General features: G+C 57.3%; 1 protein-coding gene across 1 annotated transcript in view; it reads right to left on the reverse strand.

Moving 5' to 3' along the window:
• The window catches only part of KCNK9 (potassium two pore domain channel subfamily K member 9), an 86274-nt gene extending 68205 nt beyond the window's left edge, over positions 1–18069 (reverse strand). The window contains exon 1 of the mRNA XM_032415560.1: positions 17705–18069. Coding sequence (XP_032271451.1) covers positions 17705–17987 — 283 coding nt within the window. The 5' untranslated portion in view covers positions 17988–18069. The remainder of the gene's footprint in view (positions 1–17704) is intronic.
• Positions 18070–18487: the final 418 nt, after the last annotated feature.

Here is an 18487-nt window from a genome sequence, read left to right on the forward strand (position 1 = left end):
GACGTAATCTCAGGATAAGGAAGAACTTACAGCAAGAAGTATCAAAAACAATAAAGAAGCTTGCTTTGTAAAGCTTCTCCACCAAGAAGAAACAGCAAACACGAACCTTCCCACATCTAAGCTTCAAAATCCAAGAAACTACAATTATCAGAAACACAAGGGGACGCGGGCAAACCGCAATGGCAAAGTGCTGGAGACACTGACAGATGTCCCTCCGAAATGAAGGAGGCCTCCATAATAATGATGATAATTGGGTGACCATAAACCGGGGTGCAGGGCAGGACGCCTGTGGGGCCTGGCCGTGGAAGCAAGTGCGCAAGGGGACCGCGTGTGACTGCAATGTGGGTGGGGGCCGTGGGGACCAGCACAGGACACAGGCGCTGCTCCAGGCACAAAAGGCAACAAAATAGTGATTGTTTAAAACATTCTGTGTGCAGGCGCCTGGGGGCTCAGTCGCTGAGCGTCTGCCTTCGGCTCAGGTCATGGTCCCAGGGTCCTGGGATCGAGCCCCGCATCGGGCTCCCTGCTCGGCGGGAAGCCTGCTTCTCCCTCTTCCACTCCCCCTGCTTGTGTTCCCTCTCCCGCTGTGTCTCTGTCAAATAAATAAATAAAATCTTTAAAAAAAACACACACACTTTGTGTGCTTCACCCAACATGCACGCAGACTGACTTAGCTAGCATTTGCTCGTTTTCTACCCTTGAAAAGGATCGGAATAACGTAATAAGTTTGATTTTTGTAAGTTTAGGGAGAACTGTATGCACACCGGGGAGATAGATGTTCTTTTCCAAAACCCATGGAACTTTACCAAAAGTAATCCTTTTATTCCAAGGAAAAAGTCCAATAGATTTTAAAATGTAGAAGCGGTACATCAGAAATGCGTCTCCAGAGAGTGAATGCCCGATGACCGTGAGCGCTTTTTAATGTATGGAATGCAACAGCTCACTTTGTGGTCTTGACAACCTTGATTGCTGTGGCTATGGTCATTACTACTACTATCCCCATTTTACAGATGGCAAAAGCCAAGGCACAGAGAGGTTGCATTTCACACCCAAGGTCACACAGCTAGTAAATGACCAAGGCAGGTATAACAGCCAAACAATCTGGCCACAAGCTCATGTTTGAAATCACTATGCTGACAAAAGTGTGTGTGCATCGAAGTGTATGATATTAAAACAGCACACTTCAACTAATTCTTGGATTAAAGAAAAAAATAGGCTCACTGGTGAATTCTTTATGAATATGTGACCATAACAGATCGATGGGAGATAGCCATGGCGGCACAAAGAGGACCATGTGTAGCCTTTAATGCATTTATTTAAAAAAACAACAGCCCCTAGTAATGCTCGGTGCTTGAAGGTGAAGAAAAAGAAACACACCTCAAGAACCTAAAATAGGTATTTCACAAATATAAATGCAAAAATCAGGAAGACAAACAACCTAGCTAATAAATAAAACCAAGAGCTGGCTCTTTTAAAAGATCAATACACGTCGGCAACTAATTCCAAATATTTTCAAGCAACGTACAGGCCAAGGAAAGCTTGTGAGCAGGCCAGGGCCGGCGTGGGAGCCAAGGAAGTGCTCGGTCCTCTTCACAGCAAGCCTCTGGCAGCCGCCACCTCCCGGGAGCAGGGCCGAGGGGCTGGACCTGACCAGGGACAGCCACTCCTACCCCGCGTTCTGCTCAAGTGGTTTACTATGCACATTTTCAAACATATACTAAAGTAAGAAAACAGGACAATAGACTCCCAGATACAAATAACTGAGCTTCAGTAATTAGCTCATGACCAATCCTGTTCCATCCAAACCCACACCCCCCCCAACCTCCCCTGCAATTCAGATTTTTTTGAAGCAAATCCCAGATACTGCATTTCATCCCTAAGTGTTTTAGTATCTATCTTCAAAAGATAAGGACTCGTTTCTTATATAGAACCATCATAAGATGATCACACCGAAAAGTTAACATTAACGTGCATGTGTGTGAGTTACGGAAGTACTGCATGCTACCTGCTTAAAAATCCAGTCACGATCAAGTCTAAAAGCACAGAAGTCTTCATGTATCCCACCTCCCAGACATGCTGAAGGGGGCAGGAGCACCCCGAGTCTGCACATGGGGACACTGAGGCTGGGACCAGGGAGGGAGTTTGCTGCTACCATCCCTCGCAAGTAAGTGGCGGACAGGGATCTGAGCTCAGGTCTCCTGGTAACAGACCCTGCGCTGGGTCCACTCTACCACTGTGGCCTTTTCACTCAACATACAACCAGATTTTGAGAATAGCAACAGAATAATTAACACGTTGGGGCCACACAATCACAACACAGGACCAACCTCTGTTGAGCAAGTGCTCCACGGCAGGACCTGGACGAGGTGCTTTCATCTCCATTTTTCTCACATAACGTTCAGCCCTAGGAGGGTATGATGGGCTGGGCTGTGTCCCCCCAAATTCCGATGCTGAAGTCCTAATGTGCAGGACCTCAGAATGTGACTGTATTTGGAGATGGCTCTTTACAGAAGTGATCAAGATAAACTGAGGTCATATGTGGGGCCCTACTCCAAAGCAACTGGTGTCCTTGTTAGAGGAGGAGGTGAGGACATAGACACGCACGGAGGGACGACCACAGAAGGGCACGGGGAGAACACGGTATCTACACGCCAAGGAGAGTGGCCTCAGGAGGAACCAACCCTGCAGACCCCTTGACCTCAGACTTCTGTATCCCAGAGGTGGGAGACATCAAGTCGTTGCTGCTTCAGCCCTGGGACCGTGGTGCTTTGTCATGGCAGGCCAAGATGTCTCCCGCAGAGGGAGACGGTGCGCTGTCTACTCGACAGATGAGAAAAGAGCACGTCCGCTTAGAGCTGTGACCTGGGCAGCATTCGAACCCAGATTAGAGTCCTAAGCTGTGCTCTCTCCACCACGCCAGGCAGCTGATTACAGACAGCAGGGAGGGCCTTGGCCAGGGGTGTGGACGGGCTCTCGGTCAGCCGGCAGGATGAGCAGACCGTCCCACCTGCTCGGCCTCATCGTGGGCAGGTGCGTGTGCTGCCCTTGGCCTCCTGTGAGTTGCTGCAGCCAACGGCCTGTGGGCGAGATGACAGAGTCATGGCAGGGGTGTGGCACGAGGGACCGCACTTCTCTCCCTGCCCTCATGTGCCTCTGCCATCACCCAGGGGAAAACGCACACGGTGGCTGAGAATGGGACTGTCCCAGTCCACCCGCAGCCAGCAGTGACAAAAAGCACCCAGCTGAGCCACAGACCGTGAGCGCTAATAAACGGCTGTTGTTTCAAGCCTCCACAGTTGTGGGTGATTTGTTACACGTCACTAGCTAACTGATACAAAAGGTCGAAAGCAGCAATATATAACAGTATAATTATAAGCACAGACTCTGAAGCCAGACTGCCTGGGTCTAAGTCCTCTGCAGCTGCGTGACCTCGGGCAAATTGCTTAACCTCCCTGATCTTCCACGTCAGCTTAAAACGGGAATACATGAAAACATCTACTTCATAAGGTTGCTGAGTTGTTGAGACAGTATCTGTAAGGAACCAGAACCCTCTAGACAACCATGACTGATCACTGCTGTTGTGGCAAGAGAAAGGAGGTTAAACTCACCCTGGGAAGCTCTGCTCGGCATAACCAAAACAAGCAGATGAGAGATCTTCGGTCTCTTGTTTGTTTGAACACGGATGCCACATCTGCCTTTCCCTACTAATTTAGGAAGACGGTGAGCTCCCTGTCACTGGAGGGTTAAGTCATGGCCTCATCCCATCCAAAGAGGGCAGGACCAGATGGCCTCTGAGTCCTCATGTCAGATGGTAATCATAGAGGCTGATTTTCCTGTACCCAGCCCACAGTCTGGGAGCATGGAGGGAAGGCTGGGGGTGGGACAGAGAGAACGCTGGGCGTCAGGGCCCATGACTTGAGTCCAAGTCCCAACTCTACTAGGTCACCTTGGGTGAGTCACTGGACCTCTCTGAGCCTCATCAGCATAACAGGGTTAATTCTTGATCCCACCTATGTCACAGGGCTGTTATGTGGATGGAAGATGGTAGAGGATGAGAACCTGAGTTGTAAAGTAGACAATCCCAGGGACAAGCAATATCTCAGAGCCAGCCAGTGATGGCACTCTGGGCACAGCAATGGAAATGCCTTCCAGACTGACCACACAGAATTTCCCATCCCCGGGCTACACCACAGCCCACCGACTCATTTGCCCCTGCCTGGTTCCATGGTGTTCACAAGGCTGTGGGTTCTAGGACTACAAATGCACCTGTGGACCCCCTCAGAACTCCTCTGTCTGGGACGAGGGTGGATTTTCCAGCAGTGGACACCAGCCTTCCAACCCTGCACCACCTGGTCCAGGCCACACAAAGATTACTAAGAAAACCTTCTGAAACAGTAAGAACATAAGCGCCCCCTGGCCTGGGGATCCCACCACCACCAAAAACCTTCATGTAAGAACCCAGAAGAACCTACACACACACACACACACACACACACACACACACACACACACACACAGATGCTCTGGAAAGCACTACCTATAATTGGCAAAAAATGAAAATAAAAAAGGTACATTAAATTGCTATAAATAAAAGCATAAAGAGACAACAGTACATTCCTTTAGTGGATGCAGAGCCATAAAAATAAATCTCCCTTAAGACAGCAGAAACACAAGGCAAAGCTGGACATAAACTTAGGAAGAAAAGGGCTTAGAACCACGAGGCATCCCCAACAGACACTGCTGGTGTCCCCTGACACCTACCTCCACTCCTTCCTCACCATCAGAACCCCAGGTAGGTTTGACAAACAACACGCCCCATTTTCCAAACTCCCTTGCAGCTAGGATTGGTCATGAGACACAGTCCTGGCCAATGAGTTATGAGTAGAAACCTTGGCTGGGCCATCCAGGAAGGCTTTGTGGATAAGAGCAAGCCCAAACGGTACATGCCTTTCTCGTTTGTTCTTTGGCTTCTCGCTCCCAGGAGGATGCTGGAGGTGATGCCAGTGCTGATGCAGCCATCTTGGAACCATGAGGCACCAGCCTGAGGACAAAAGCCAAGCTAAGGGGGCTGAGCAGAATGACAGTGGGAGCTGGAGTCTCTGAGGGCATCATGGAGCTGCCTGCCAGCCCATCTACCTGCCCCAGACTCCTTAACTGAGGAAGATGAAACTGCTGTTTGGTCAAGTCGCCATTCATTGGGTTTTCTGCAACAGGCGGCTGAACACAATCTCTTAACACACTCATTCTGATAAAGTGATAAAAACATTGGGCACATGTGGGCAATGATGAGGATGTGAACACGAAAAGCTAAAGCCATTTTTTATATGACCACAGACCCACGGGGGAGTTGTGGGGCCTTCCCCGACCTTTATAAAATGTTTTCTGCCATTGCTTACTAGTGTTCAGTGATGTGAGAGCTATTTTGTGAATCAACACACACCAGCATCCACTCTGCCAGGATCTGGGTCCCTCTGGCCTGGACACCGTCCCTAATCGATGAGAGACCCGTTCTGCCAACTGCCAGGGCTCCTCAGTACTCGGGGTGCACAGTCTGTGAGCTCCCAGAAATGGCACTCTCACTGGGGGACCCCTCATAACAACCAGACCCTGCAGCAACATCTCCCCAGTCCCCCAAAGCATCCTGGAGCCCGGCCCTCTCCTGGGGCCCACACAAGACATGTGGCTCAAAGCCAGCCCCTGTCCACCAGCACAATTTTCACACCGACTCTAAAAGACACAAAGGTCCCAATACCACCTGGCAGGCCACAGAGTCCAGAGCTGTTTCCAGACATACCCAGGGCCATATAGCCTGGCGGGAGCAGGGCCTACGCTCCCCACCACAATGCTGCCTATAGCTTCTGATTGAGGGGTGGAAGCCAAGGGTCCACCCAGGGTGCTCCCCAACACCACTGAGCTCACCCTGCCCACCCGAGTGACACTCACCCCAAGCCCACCTGAGTGACTCACCCCAAGCCCACCTGAGTGACACACCCCAAGCCCACCTAAGGGACTCCCTCCAAACCCACCTGAGGGACTCACCCCAAACCCATCTGAGGGACTCCCCCCAAGCCCACCTGAGGGACTCCCCCAAGCCCACCTGAGTGACACACCCCAATCCCACCTGAGTGACACACCCCAATCCCACCTGAGTGACACACCCCAATCTCACCTGACACACCCCAATCCCACCTGAGTGACACACCCCAATCCCACCTGAGTGACACACCCCAATCTCACCTGAGTGACACACCCCAATCCCACCTGAGTGACACACCCCAATCCCACCTGAGTGACTCACCCCAATCCCACCTGAGTGACACACCCCAATCCCACCTGAGTGACACACCCCAATCTCACCTGAGTGACTCACCCCAATCCCACCTGAGTGGCTCCCCCCAAGCCCACCTGAGGGACTCCCTCCAAACCCACCTGAGGGACTCACCCCAAACCCATCTGAGGGACTCACCCCAAGCCCACCTGAGGGGCTCCCCCCAAGCCCACCTGAGTGACACACCCCAAGCCCACCTGAGGGACTCCCCCCAAACCTGCCTGAGGGACTCCCCCCAAGCCCGCCTGAGGGATTCCCCCCAAGCCCGCCTGAGGGACTCACCCCAAGCCCGCCTGAGAGACTCCCCCAAACCTGCCTGAGGGACTCCCCCCAAGCCCGCCTGAGGGACTCCCCCCAACCCCCCCGGGGGGCCCCCCCCAAACCCCCCTGAGGGACTCCCCCCAAGCCCGCCTGAGGGACTCCCCCCAAGCCCGCCTGAGGGACTCACCCCTATCCCCAAATGACTCACCCCAATCCCACCTGAGTAGCTTCCCCAAATCTTACCTGAGTGACTCACCGCAGTCCCCCCTGACTCATCCCAAACCCCCTGAATGACTCCCATCAATCCCACCTGAGTGACTCACCCCAGTCCCACTGAGTGACTCACCCCTGCCCGAGTGACACTCCCCTCAGCCCACATGAACAAGCTCCCCTCAGCCCCACTCGAGCTCTCACTGCCCATCTATGTAGTGACAGTGCCCCAAAGCTCGAGTCGCCTTCCACTGAAAACCCCAGCTGGACTGCCTCTCCCTGTGTGTCCTCCCCTGAGCAGAGGGAAAGATCTCCCCTTCCAGGGCACACACTGTGAATGAGACACACAGTTCACATGATCAGACATGCAAACACACGCACACGCACACACACACACGCGCACAAGCATGCACACACGCCACTCGGCCCCCACCCGCCGTGATCTGCAGAAGGCAGCTTCTTCTCCAATTCCGCACAAGAGGCTAAGTGAAGAGAAGTCACCAGGCTGGGGGCCATGTGGCAATGTCTGGAGACATTTACGTTTGTCACCACTGGGTGGGGGGTGTCACTGGGAGCGAGTCAGCGGAGGCAGGGACGCGGCCGACAGCAGCCCGTGCACGGGACGTCCCGACTGCCAAGAAGTACCCCGCCCCGAAGTCGGCGGTGGGCGGGGCGAGCGCTGCCCTAGCCCAAGGTCACCTGCTTGGGGGGGCGGTGGGACCCCAGCGCACCACAGGCCAGAGCCGGGGCCCTCCGCACAGCTCGTGCTCTCTGCTGCGCTCACGCCAGCATCCTCGCTGGGGCTCCAAAGAAATCGTGGTCTCCTGCCCACAGAGGTGGGAACGCCGCTGGAGAAGTACTGACAGAAGCTCCGAGAGTCGCCGGCAGCCACCTCGCCAAGCCCCTCCTGGGCTGAAGGTGTGGGCGGGGGGCAAGAGGGGCAGATGCCCACACACAGAGGACTCTGGGGGCCCGGGGCGGCAGCCACCGCCTCCACATGGAGGCCCCCCAGGGGCTGCCAGCCCCCAGGCTCTGCCCCTCATCCCCGGCAGGCCTCACCCACCCCCGAAACTCATAGCACCCCAGAAATGTGCCCACACTGCACACCTCCAACAAATGGTCAGCAGGACCCAAAGACGCCACCGCCACCTGCTTCACACACTTCCGACCACTCCCAGGGACCCGGGACCCTCCGTCGGACAGTCAATCAACAAACACCTTTTAGGGCCAAGTGGCTTTCCCGTGCACAGAGCCAGCACAGCCCAGGACGCACTGTCACCTTCTGGCCAGTGTCCAGGGGACAGACGCGAGGACAGTCTCAGCGCTGCAGGAGCACGCTGTGCCAGGCTGGGTGCATGGAACAGCATGGGCAAGGTCCCAGGTAGGAACAACCAGGCAAGTGCGGTGCGGGGTGTGTGGAGAGAGGCGGAGGGCCGTGGGGAAGAAGGGAGAGGGACGGCCGCAGGGCGGGAGGCCAGAGGGCCAGGTGGTGCCCGAAGGTGCAGGAAGGGTGCGTAGGAACCCCCATGCCCTCAGCTCAAAGGCCTGATGACGCTCGCCGAGAGGCCTCGCCTTCCCGCACGTGTTGCACCCCACACACCTGACAGTGCCAGTGACCCCCAAAGGCCATTTCACAGATGGGCGCGTCTTCCCACCGGGTGCCCAACTCACTCACGTGGGTCTGTCGCTAGTGGTGGTGGTGGGGACCCAGAGCACACCTCGAAGCCGGAGGAGTGGGAAGCTCCCCATTTGGCAAGAGGGGCCCCTAACCTGCTGTCTTCCATTAAAACCAAGAGCTCAAGTTCAAAAGGCTGGGGCCTCCTCCGACCTGCACCTGCCCAGTGGCCCCCAGGCACAACCACTCAGCCCTAAGTCGTCCTGCTCTTGGGGGCCCAGGGTGTGACTCGGGGTCTAGCAGGCCTGCCCCGAGCACCCTCTGGGGAGCCTGAGCCCAGCCTTCCCCTGGGACCTCAGACACAAAACTAGGGCACCGCGAGCGAGGCGCCCCCGGACAGCGAGGTGCAGCGGGCTGGGGGCAGAGGGACAAGTCCTCGGTCCAAGGAGGGAAGGACAGCTGGGGGAAGGGCAAGGCACAGCAGGAGAGAGGGAAGCAGGCGAGAACCCTGACCCGGGCAGACAGGGCAGGACCTGGAGGACCAGGCGGGGTTTTGGCCTGAGGACCTGGATCTGATCCGAGAGGAGACAGGGTACCAGCAAGGGAAGACGGGAGCGATGGGCTTCACGACGGTGGTCGTGGTGGCAGGCATCCCAGGAAGCCACATTTTCTCAACAGGAACAGGCTGGGGAGAGCCGGCACCTGGGCTTGTACACTGTGGCCCCCAAAGCCCCGAGCCTGGCCTCCCACCCCGAGAGCCTCTTCTGTAGCTGGCACGACCCCTCGTGAGGGTCAGCGCCACGGGACCCAGAAGAGGCAGTGCAGGAGACGGGTGTCCCCAAGAGGGTGGGCAAGGGGCTGCACCCGACATCTTCCCCACTTTGCATGCACGAGGGCTCAGCATCCACCTGAATGTCGTCGTAACAACCCAAAGCCCCAGGTGCGGGTGAGCAGGCCTTTCACAGATGTGTGCTCAAGGTTCACAGCTCTGCGGCTCCATTTCACAGATGAGGAAGCCGAGGCTTGAGGGACACACCTAGGATTGGGCCTCCAGGACAGGCAGACAGAGGGATCCCTGCCCGGGGCCACAGGAGCCCAGGATCTGCCTGTTCCCCGAGCCCCTCTGTGCTCAGTCCCAGGAGGCATGCAGCGTCATCCGGACAGGAAGGCTGCGGCCACAGGTCGGGCACAGAGCTGCCTCCCCCACCCTGTGGATGCCGGGCCCAGCCTCCCCCCTGCCCCACCGAAGCTGCCCCCACCCCCACCACCGCCCCCAGGCCACACTGCGCCCTCCTCTAGTGTGAGCCCCCCCTTCACCCAGGGCCACCCACTGGCTCCTCCCAGGGCTGGGCACATGAGAAGGGTGAGGGCGGTTCAGGGCTCACCCACCCCGGTCAGCGGCAGCCCTGCGAGTGGCTACCCCCCCAGGCAGGTTTCGTCGCTGCTCGAGGCCTGGCTGACCCCGGAAGCCCAGGCGGGAGCAGAGGCAGGGAAGTGGCCCCAGCCCAGAAAGACCAGCCAGGGAACCCCCCAGCGCTGACAGCTACTCACAATGTCCTGACCAGCCGGGCCGACACACTCAGGCTCACTCCTGAATTTTCTTCTCTCCCCCCACTGTGCAAATTCTCCCATCAACCATCCCTTCTTCTCTGGGTGCGCAGCATATAATTCTACTTTTTTGCTCAGAGATCGCCGTCAGGGACTGTACTTGGGTTCACACCAATGCAAGACCGAGAAGCTGCGGCTGAGGAGCATAGGGAAGAAGTCTGCACGAACTAGAAGCTCAGCCACGTCAACGCGCGGAGGGGCTGCCCGGGAACGCTAGCACGCCCAGCAGGGGCATTAGGAGAAGCGCCACGACACCTCGACAAGGGCTGAGGATGGTCTGCTCTCCCCGGCGGTCAGACCGCACTTGGAGAGCACACACACCAGGCTTATGAAGGCATGTCTGCAAGAAACGCAGGGACCTAGAACTCTCTCCAAGTTCCTGAAGCCCGTTATGGGACAGGAGGCAAACCAAGCTTCGCTCACCCCTTCCTTTGGAGAGCTGTAAGCTTACAGGTTGGGTGCCCTTAGCTAAAAAGGGAGAACCTTCTACAGCCAGAGATCCTGGCGTTGGGACAGGCAGGAAAAGGGGTCCTCGGACAAAATCCCTTGATGAAATGAACACCAAACCCCCGGCCCCCAAAGCTGGCATGGAGGAGGATGCTCCCCTGGGTGAAGGGGACCCCCATCTGAGCACTCATGTCCCAGAATTCTGCTGCCCGTGGGACTCTCTTAACAGTGCAGACTGCTCCTCCTTTATCAGCCTGGCCCACCCGGGGCCCTCGCCTCCAAACTCCTGGGGTTCTGCTGAAGCCAGGACATCGGTTTCCCCAGTTTTCCTGGTGCTCTGGCCAGGCTGGTGCCACAGAGTGCGGCTGCTGCATGCTCTAACTCAGAGGGGCAGCCCCTGGCTGGCGGCCTGTCCGTCCTGGCTCCCTGGACTACCTCAGCACACCCTCCCTCGCTCCAGCTGCACCCCCACATCCAAGTGCTGAGGTCCCTCTCCTCTCTTGGGCCTGGCCTCCCAACTTCCAATATCTGAATGCAGATCTTCTCACCCCTCTCTAGGTGACCACCATAGAAACTGGTCACCCCTTTAAAAGAATAACCCCCCGACACACACACACACACGTCTTCTCCACATGGTGGCCCCAGCACATCAGAACCTCATGCAATAACCTCAACATTCATCTAAACACATACCACTACCTTACATGCGAGGTAATGAGCTCCCTGTCCCTAGAGGCATTCAAAAAGAAGCTGACTGGTGAGGGAGGTTCTGGGGCTCTAGTAATACTATTTCTTGATCTGAGTGCTGGTGACAAGGCATGGTTTGTTTATAAGAATTATTGAGCAATACAACATCACTTGGCATCAGGGAAATACAAATCAAGACTACAATGAGATACCACCTCACACCAGTCAGAATGGCTAAAATTAACAAGTCAGGAAATAACAGGTGTGGCGAGGATGTGCCAGTTGTTGGTGGGAATGCAAGCTGGGGCAGCCACTCTGGGAAACAGTATGGAGGGTCCTCAAAAAGTTGAAAATAGTGCTACCCTAGGACCCAGCAACTGCCCTACTGGGTATTTACCCCAAAGGATACAAACAGTGATTTGAAGGGGCACCTGCACCCCAATGTTTATAGCAGCAATGTCCACAATAGTCAAACTATGGAAAAAGCCCAGATGTCCATCAACAGATGAATGGATAAAGAAGATTACCATATATATACACACACATATATATATAGGAATATTACTCAGCCATCAAAAAGAATGAAATCTTGTCATTTGCAACGACATGGATGCAACTAGAGGGTATTATGCTAAGCAAAATAAGTCAATCAGAGAAAGACGAATACCATATGATTTCACTCATACGTGAAATTTAAGAAACAAAACAGATGAACATAGGGGAAGGGGGGGAGAGATAAAATAAAAACAGGGATGCAAACCGTAAGAGATTGAACTCTAGGGAACAAACTGAGGGTTGCTGGAGGGGAGGGGGGTCGAGGGATGGGTAACTGGGTGATGGGCATGAAGGAAGGCACTTGATGGAATGAGCACGAGGTGTTATATGCAACCGATTAATTGCTAAATTCTACCCCTGAAACTAAAAACAAACAAACAAAAAACATTAAAGAAAGATTTATTGAGCAATATACTTTTCATAAGTATACTTTTCTGTGTGAACATTATAATTCAATATTTTTTAAAGATTTTTATGTATTTATTGGGGGGGCAGTATGTGAGCAGGGGGGAGGGACAGAGGGCAAGGGAGAGAGAGAATCTCAAGCAGACTCCCCACTGAGCACAGAGCCTGATACAGGGCTCAATCTCAAGACCCTGAGATCACGACCTGAGCCGAAATCAAGAGTTAGATGCTTAACCAACTGAGCCACCCAGGCGCCCCTCAATAAACATTTTTAAAACTCCAAAGTGACTGGCATCGGCTGAGCATTTCTTGGGAAGGAGATGTGGCTGGAAGACCGTGGAGATCCCACCATCAAGACACTAGCACTGACCACGATGCTAGCAGGGGCACTGTGCACACTCACTGCTGCCCCCCGCCCCCGCCCGGGGAAGGGGATGGGCAAAACCCCTCTGATGGGGCAGTGAACGAGCAGGGGAATGGAGGACTGAGGGAAGGCTCAGAGGAGTAAGGGAAGGAGCGAGAGGGTGAGTGAATGTCCAGAAGGATGGCTGCATGCACGCAAGGATGCCCAGAGCATGAACAAACAGGTGCCCGGAGGACCCAGGGAGTGAGTGCATGGGGATGGGTGGACGGACCGACGGACGGACGGACGTGTGAGCACAGGGGCCTGTGGAGGAGAGCTGTGCACCGGGGCCTGCTTCCCCTCTGGCTCCTGCTCTGACCTCCCTGGACCAGCTGGGGAGATGACCCAGGAAAGAGCAGGTACAGACAATGAGAGCTGGAACCCTGGGTCTCATCTGGCCTCTGCCCTGCCTCAGAGCACTCAGCTAGGCGTGCATACACCTCAGGACAGCCGTCTCTTTCATGTCACCCAGAGTCAGAAGGAACCTCACTTCTCTGCCTCCACCACGACGTCTATAAATAGGCAGTGTTTACCGGAGGGCCAGTGCCACCTTGAGCGAGGCTAGGTCCAGGCAGGGCCGGGGGGGGCGGGGGAGCCATCCACGGGCCTCGCAGGCCTCCTGCCCGTTGCCAGTGGCCAGGCCGGGAAGGAACAAGGGAGCACCACCCCTCCGGTGCCGGCAGCCGTGTGTGGGTGAGCAGGCCCCTCACCTGGGTCTTGCACAGCAGGGCTCCTGAGCAGTGGAGAGAAAGGGAGAGGCAGAAAGGTGCAGATGGAATGTTCTACAGGCCCATCCTTGGCTCCCAGGACAAAGGCACAGCGGGAGCCCGCAGGGCATCACGGAGCTCACGACCCTCTGCCTCCCTGTGCTGCTATATCTGCACCTCAGTTTTCTCATCCAGCAAGTGGGGCAATACTCCCGCCCGCCTTGCGGCTGAGGTGAGCGCATGTGTGTGCAAGCTCCTCGCTCCCTGTGGCACCAGCCTGCTCTGCCCCTCAGGGCCTGCTTCCATTCTGCGCTCCTTCACCAGACGCCCACTCTGCACCGGGCCTGCAGGTGCGGGGGGCATGGGGGCACAGACACAGTTCGCCTGGGGTACTGGCCGTGCCGGCATAGACGGAAGCACAGGAGCGGGGACACAGCTCAGGGAGGCAGCTGGGGGCAGAGGGGAAGGCCAAGCCTCCCTGGAGGGTGAGCACCTGCCAGGAGGATGCAAAGGGCCCCCCCCCCCCCACTGAAGGAACACTCCCGCTGGGCATCCTGCACCAGAGGTGAGGACGGGTTAACTGAGTTCCGCTGTCCCTACTTCTCATGCTGGAGCGGGACCAACTGTCTGGGTTTCCAGCTCCCCTCCTGCCTTAAGGCCAGGCCTTATCTTGTCATCTAGCCTGTCCCCAGAGTCTCAGAGGTGACGCAGACAAGGCAGGGGCAGGCGCACAGCAAGAGTGTAAACTCTGTATTGGAAAGGACACCCAGGAGTGCCAGAAAAAACCGAAACCTGCTCTCCACGGCGGGGAAACCCCGTTCAGGTTCCACGTGCGGATGAGAACCTGGACATGCCCTTCTGCGCTCTCACTTCCTGTAGGAGGGACCTTGAGCAAGGAACCTACTGGAGCCCCAGCACTTCTTCCCAGAGTCTGCCCCCCCCCCCAGCCAGCAGACCCTGCCTCCTAAGCCAGTCACCCCAGTGTCCAGTGTCCCGGGCCACTGACTGGCTTCGGATGCTCCCCAGGGGCCCAGAGAAGCACTGCTCCTCCCAACTGAGGCCGAAACCAAAAACCCGCGTCTCCTTCCCCCCTCCGTCCCTCCCCTACGCAGACCAGTGTTGTTGGTCCTCCTGGCCCCTGCAGATGAGATCTGAATTCTAAGCAGGGTTTCTTCATCTTTCACGGTCCTAAAGGGGGTGACAACTGAGGTCACAGATGTCAAAACAGAAGCGTCATGGAGATCCCCTTCTGCATTCAGAGGAGGACTGGCCATGGGGCAGTCTGGATCCAGAGCACCTCCTGTAGGAAAGTTACAGGTTTGCCCAGGGGCGCAGGGGTCCCTTAGGCCTTTGCCCTGAGCCGATGAATTCCAGGCAGGCCCTGGGCCTGAGGGGCAGAGGCTTCCAGCCATCCTGCTAAGCAGACAAGCACCACGGGGTATGGCGGGGGGCTCCCATCTTCAACACCGGCCACTTAGACGTCACCACCACCACATCCCCGCAAGCGGCTTCAGGTGCCACAGGCGGGGAGGAAGGGCGCCCGGGAAGCGACAGCCGGCCGCACCAAAGGTGCCCCTTCTGGGCCCGCTGGGCCTGTGTTCCCCTCCTTCGGCCCGCGGTGCCTGTGTCCGGGGCTCCCCCGAGAGCCGGGCGGGGGGGCCGGCGTGCTCTCCCTTCCCAGCCTGGCATGGAGGTGCGGCCACGGATCCGGCGCAAAGTGCTAATTACATTGTTTTTAAAATCCATTTCAGAGAGTGAGCTAATAAGTGGATCGGAGAAGCGGCGTTCACTTACAGACCACGAGCGCCACTGGTTCCTGCCCACCTCGTTAACTGGAGCTCAAAGTTGCAGCATGCTCGAGAAATCGCTCAAGGTTAGCTTACAAATAAGAACACCCGTGAAGATTCACCTGACTCATTAATATCACTGTCCAATAGGAGACAGTTCCTTGGAAGGCCTGGCTTGGGACTGGTTTTTGTTCTAGGCCTAGGAGGACCTTAATTTGCATTTACATTAAAAAAGAAGAAAACAAACAGAATTAACTAGAAAAGTGCTTTGTTTCCTGTAAATTTGAGCTCTTCTAGCTTCCTGGGGCAGACAGCAGATTCGGGCCTCCGTCAAAGAGCGTGGATTCACACCTACTAAGTGCAGGGCGCAGTGCCAGGTGTCGACAAGCACCTAGGAGCCCCCCAGCCCTCAGCTTCAACCTGGCAGGTGAGCACTAGGCCAGGTTCCCTCCACAGGTGCGGAAACCACGCCGGGAGAAGAGAAATGACCTGCCCTTGGTCTTCCAGTATGACCCGACTCGGGTCGCAAGCCAGCTCCCTGGGCTCCAAGCTCAGGTCAGGGCAGCTGAGTTAAGGCAGTATTTTCTTCCTTGTCCTGACATACGTATTCCAACCTTTCCTTCCAGAAACTCAGGTGGAAACTCAAGGAAGGAAGGAAGAAAAATCCACAGTCATCAGACGCCCCTCTGGTCCTGGACGGACAGGAGTCCCACCTGCGCGCCTCGTCAGACTAACACCCTCCATTTGGCCACACGTTCCTTGACTTTTCTCTTTGGAGCCTTGAGCATTTGAAGCACATGCCGGGGACTACCAATAAGGATCAATCAACACACCCTGATGGGAACTTTATCAGACTCACTATGTACTTTTCCAGGTAAATGGGAGCATCTTGGGGTTTGGTTTTCCCTCCAATCCTCTCCTCACTGTTGCAGCTCGGCTCGTGAGACCAGCCACAGGTTTCAGGTGCTCGTGTCACTCCTGGGGCCAGTGTTCTGGCAGATGTCACCTGCTTTGGGGCTAGATCACTAAAGGCATGTTTAGGGAATGAGGGGTCTCTCCCCCAGGGCAGTCAGTGGTGGAGGGACATTTCTCGCTCTCAGCAAACAGGCCCCTGTACCCCCAGGGTCGCCGCCATGTGCCTCCGTACGTTACGGCCACAGCTCAGGCTGCAAGTTGGAAAGACAAGGATGACGGTAATGACCGCCTGGCCCTTTCAGACGCTGGAAGCACAGGGTGGGTAAGGAAGGACTTCTCTGTGTTTTGGCCGCTGGGCCAAGCACATGGGGCAAGCGGGAGCAGAGCTAGTTACGTAGACAACAGAAGAGCAATTTCCTTCCAAAACATAAAAACCTGCACCGATGAATTAAACATTTCAAACAAGATGACTCTCTACAAAGTCTTCTCAACCAAGAAGCAAAGACAGGCCGTCCTGCGCTGGCGCGTCCTGTTGCATATGGCACTGAGCAATCCTGCTTTTTCAGCATGCAGAGCTCTCCAGACAAAGAAAAATAGCAAGGGGAAAATTAGAGAAGGAGGTCCAGAGGACTCAGGGCGAAGGGAGGAGAGAAGGGTGGGCAGGAAAGAGGCCTCCTCTTACAGCGAGGGGGCACAGGGGACTGGACGGGCACAGAAAAGAGGCCACCGGAGCCAACAGGAGGCCCTGACAGGTGCAGATGTCTGTGCAGAGGCAGGGTGCCGCGTGGGGGACAAGCTGCAAACCACAGAGACACCACCCTACCTACTGCCACGTCCACTGGGAGGAAGTGACCTGCTCCAGTTCCCAAGGTCTCCAAGTGTCACACCTGCGGGCTCTCCAAACTCCCTGACCTCAGTGGGGGCACTGCCCCAGGCACCTACTAGAGACTTCGCTCTGTGGCCAGCGCCCTGGGGAGAGGAACCCACAGGAGTCCCCAGGGTGCACCAACTGGACTCTCTCCCAGACCAGGGCTGAACCTCCCCAGTTTCTGGGCAACAAGCGCACTTGCCTCACCCACTCTCACAGCCTGCGGGTGGACAGGTCCTGCCCTGCCCCCTCCTCCACTGCCCTCTCAGAGCCTGTCACCTGGCTGCCACCCCCACCCCAATCACCAGAGAACAAACTCCCCCCGCCCCCATCCCCCAGGTCCTGGCACGACCAGGCTCCAGAATCCGAAGAGGAGCCAGGAGGGAGGAAAGCTGAAATCTGGGCTCAGAGAAGGCTGGAGGCTTGCGAGGGTCCCCGGCCGCCTAAGTCCCTCTCGGCGCCGCGGAGCCAGGCCAGCCCTCTCCAAGTCCCGGAGAGGTAGTAAGTGTAAGGCTTGGAACCCCGCGCAGCCCAGCCCGCGCTGGGGCGGTGGGTGGGTGGGTGTCTGCTACGGGATTATTCTTAGCGCTCCACTCTCTTCGCAAAAGTGGCGCCTCCGCCCTCCCGGCTCCGGCACGCTCGCTCCGGGCTCGCACGCCCGGCCCAGACACCGGCGCGGAGCGGAGCTCCGGGTGGGGTCCGCGAGGGCTTCAGGCTCTCGGAGGCGCAGGAGAGGCGGGGGCTCCGGAGAGAGGAGGGGGCGCGGCGGGAGGGCCCCCCCCCCCCCCGGCGACAGGCTGCGTTTAACCCTCGGCGCCCCGCACCCAGCCCCGCGCCGCGCGCTCAGCCGCCTCCCCGGACTCCTCCCGGGGCGCGGGGAGCCCGGCGGCGGCGCGCCCAGCCCTTACCTATGGTGGTGATGACCGTGATGGCAAAGTAGAAGGAGCCGGCGAATTTCCACTGGACGCCGGCGCGGTGCGGCTCCGACTGCAGGATCACCAGCTCCAGCTGCCGGTAGTCCTCGGCGCTGATGTTGTACTTCCCCTTGATCCGGATCTCCTCGGCTTTGAGTTTCTCCTCCTCGCGCATCTCGTGGTCCGACTCGAGGGCGTCGAAGACGGCGGCGCCCACCAGCAGGTAGGTGAAGGTGCAGACGATGAGGGACAGAGTCCGCACGTTCTGCCTCTTCATGGCCGCCAGCAAGGAGCCGGCGCGGGGGGCATGTCCCGCAGGCTCGCAGCCGCGCGCGTCCCACTGCAGCGCCCGGCGGCCGCCGCCGCCTCCTCCGCCGCCGCCGCCGCCTCCAAGTTGTAAGCGGCGGCGGCAGCAGCAGCAGCAGCAGCAGCAGCAGCAGCGGGGAGGCGGGGGGCGGGGAGGCTGGGGGGGCCCCCCTCCGCCGGGGCCGCCACCGCGAGGCGGCTGGCGGGGCAGGGGCGGCGCGGGCCCGGGCTCGGGCGAGAAGGCGGACAGGCACAGGAGGCTGCTGGAGCGCCGGGGCCAGGCGTCCGGGAGCCCCGACACCCTGCGCCAGACCCGGCCGAAGCAGCCCGCCCCACTGCGCAGGGCCATGCACGGCGGCCCCGCTGGGCACCGCGCGGGCCGCGCTGCCCTCCGCACCCCGCCCCCCGCTCCCGCCGGAAAAGCAGGGGCGGGAGCGGGAGCCGGAGCACGGCCGGAGGGCGGCCGCCGGG

The sequence above is a fragment of the Phoca vitulina genome, unplaced genomic scaffold (assembly GCF_004348235.1).
Source record: "Phoca vitulina isolate PV1807 unplaced genomic scaffold, GSC_HSeal_1.0 scaffold18, whole genome shotgun sequence".
Classification (NCBI taxonomy): domain Eukaryota; kingdom Metazoa; phylum Chordata; class Mammalia; order Carnivora; family Phocidae; genus Phoca; species Phoca vitulina.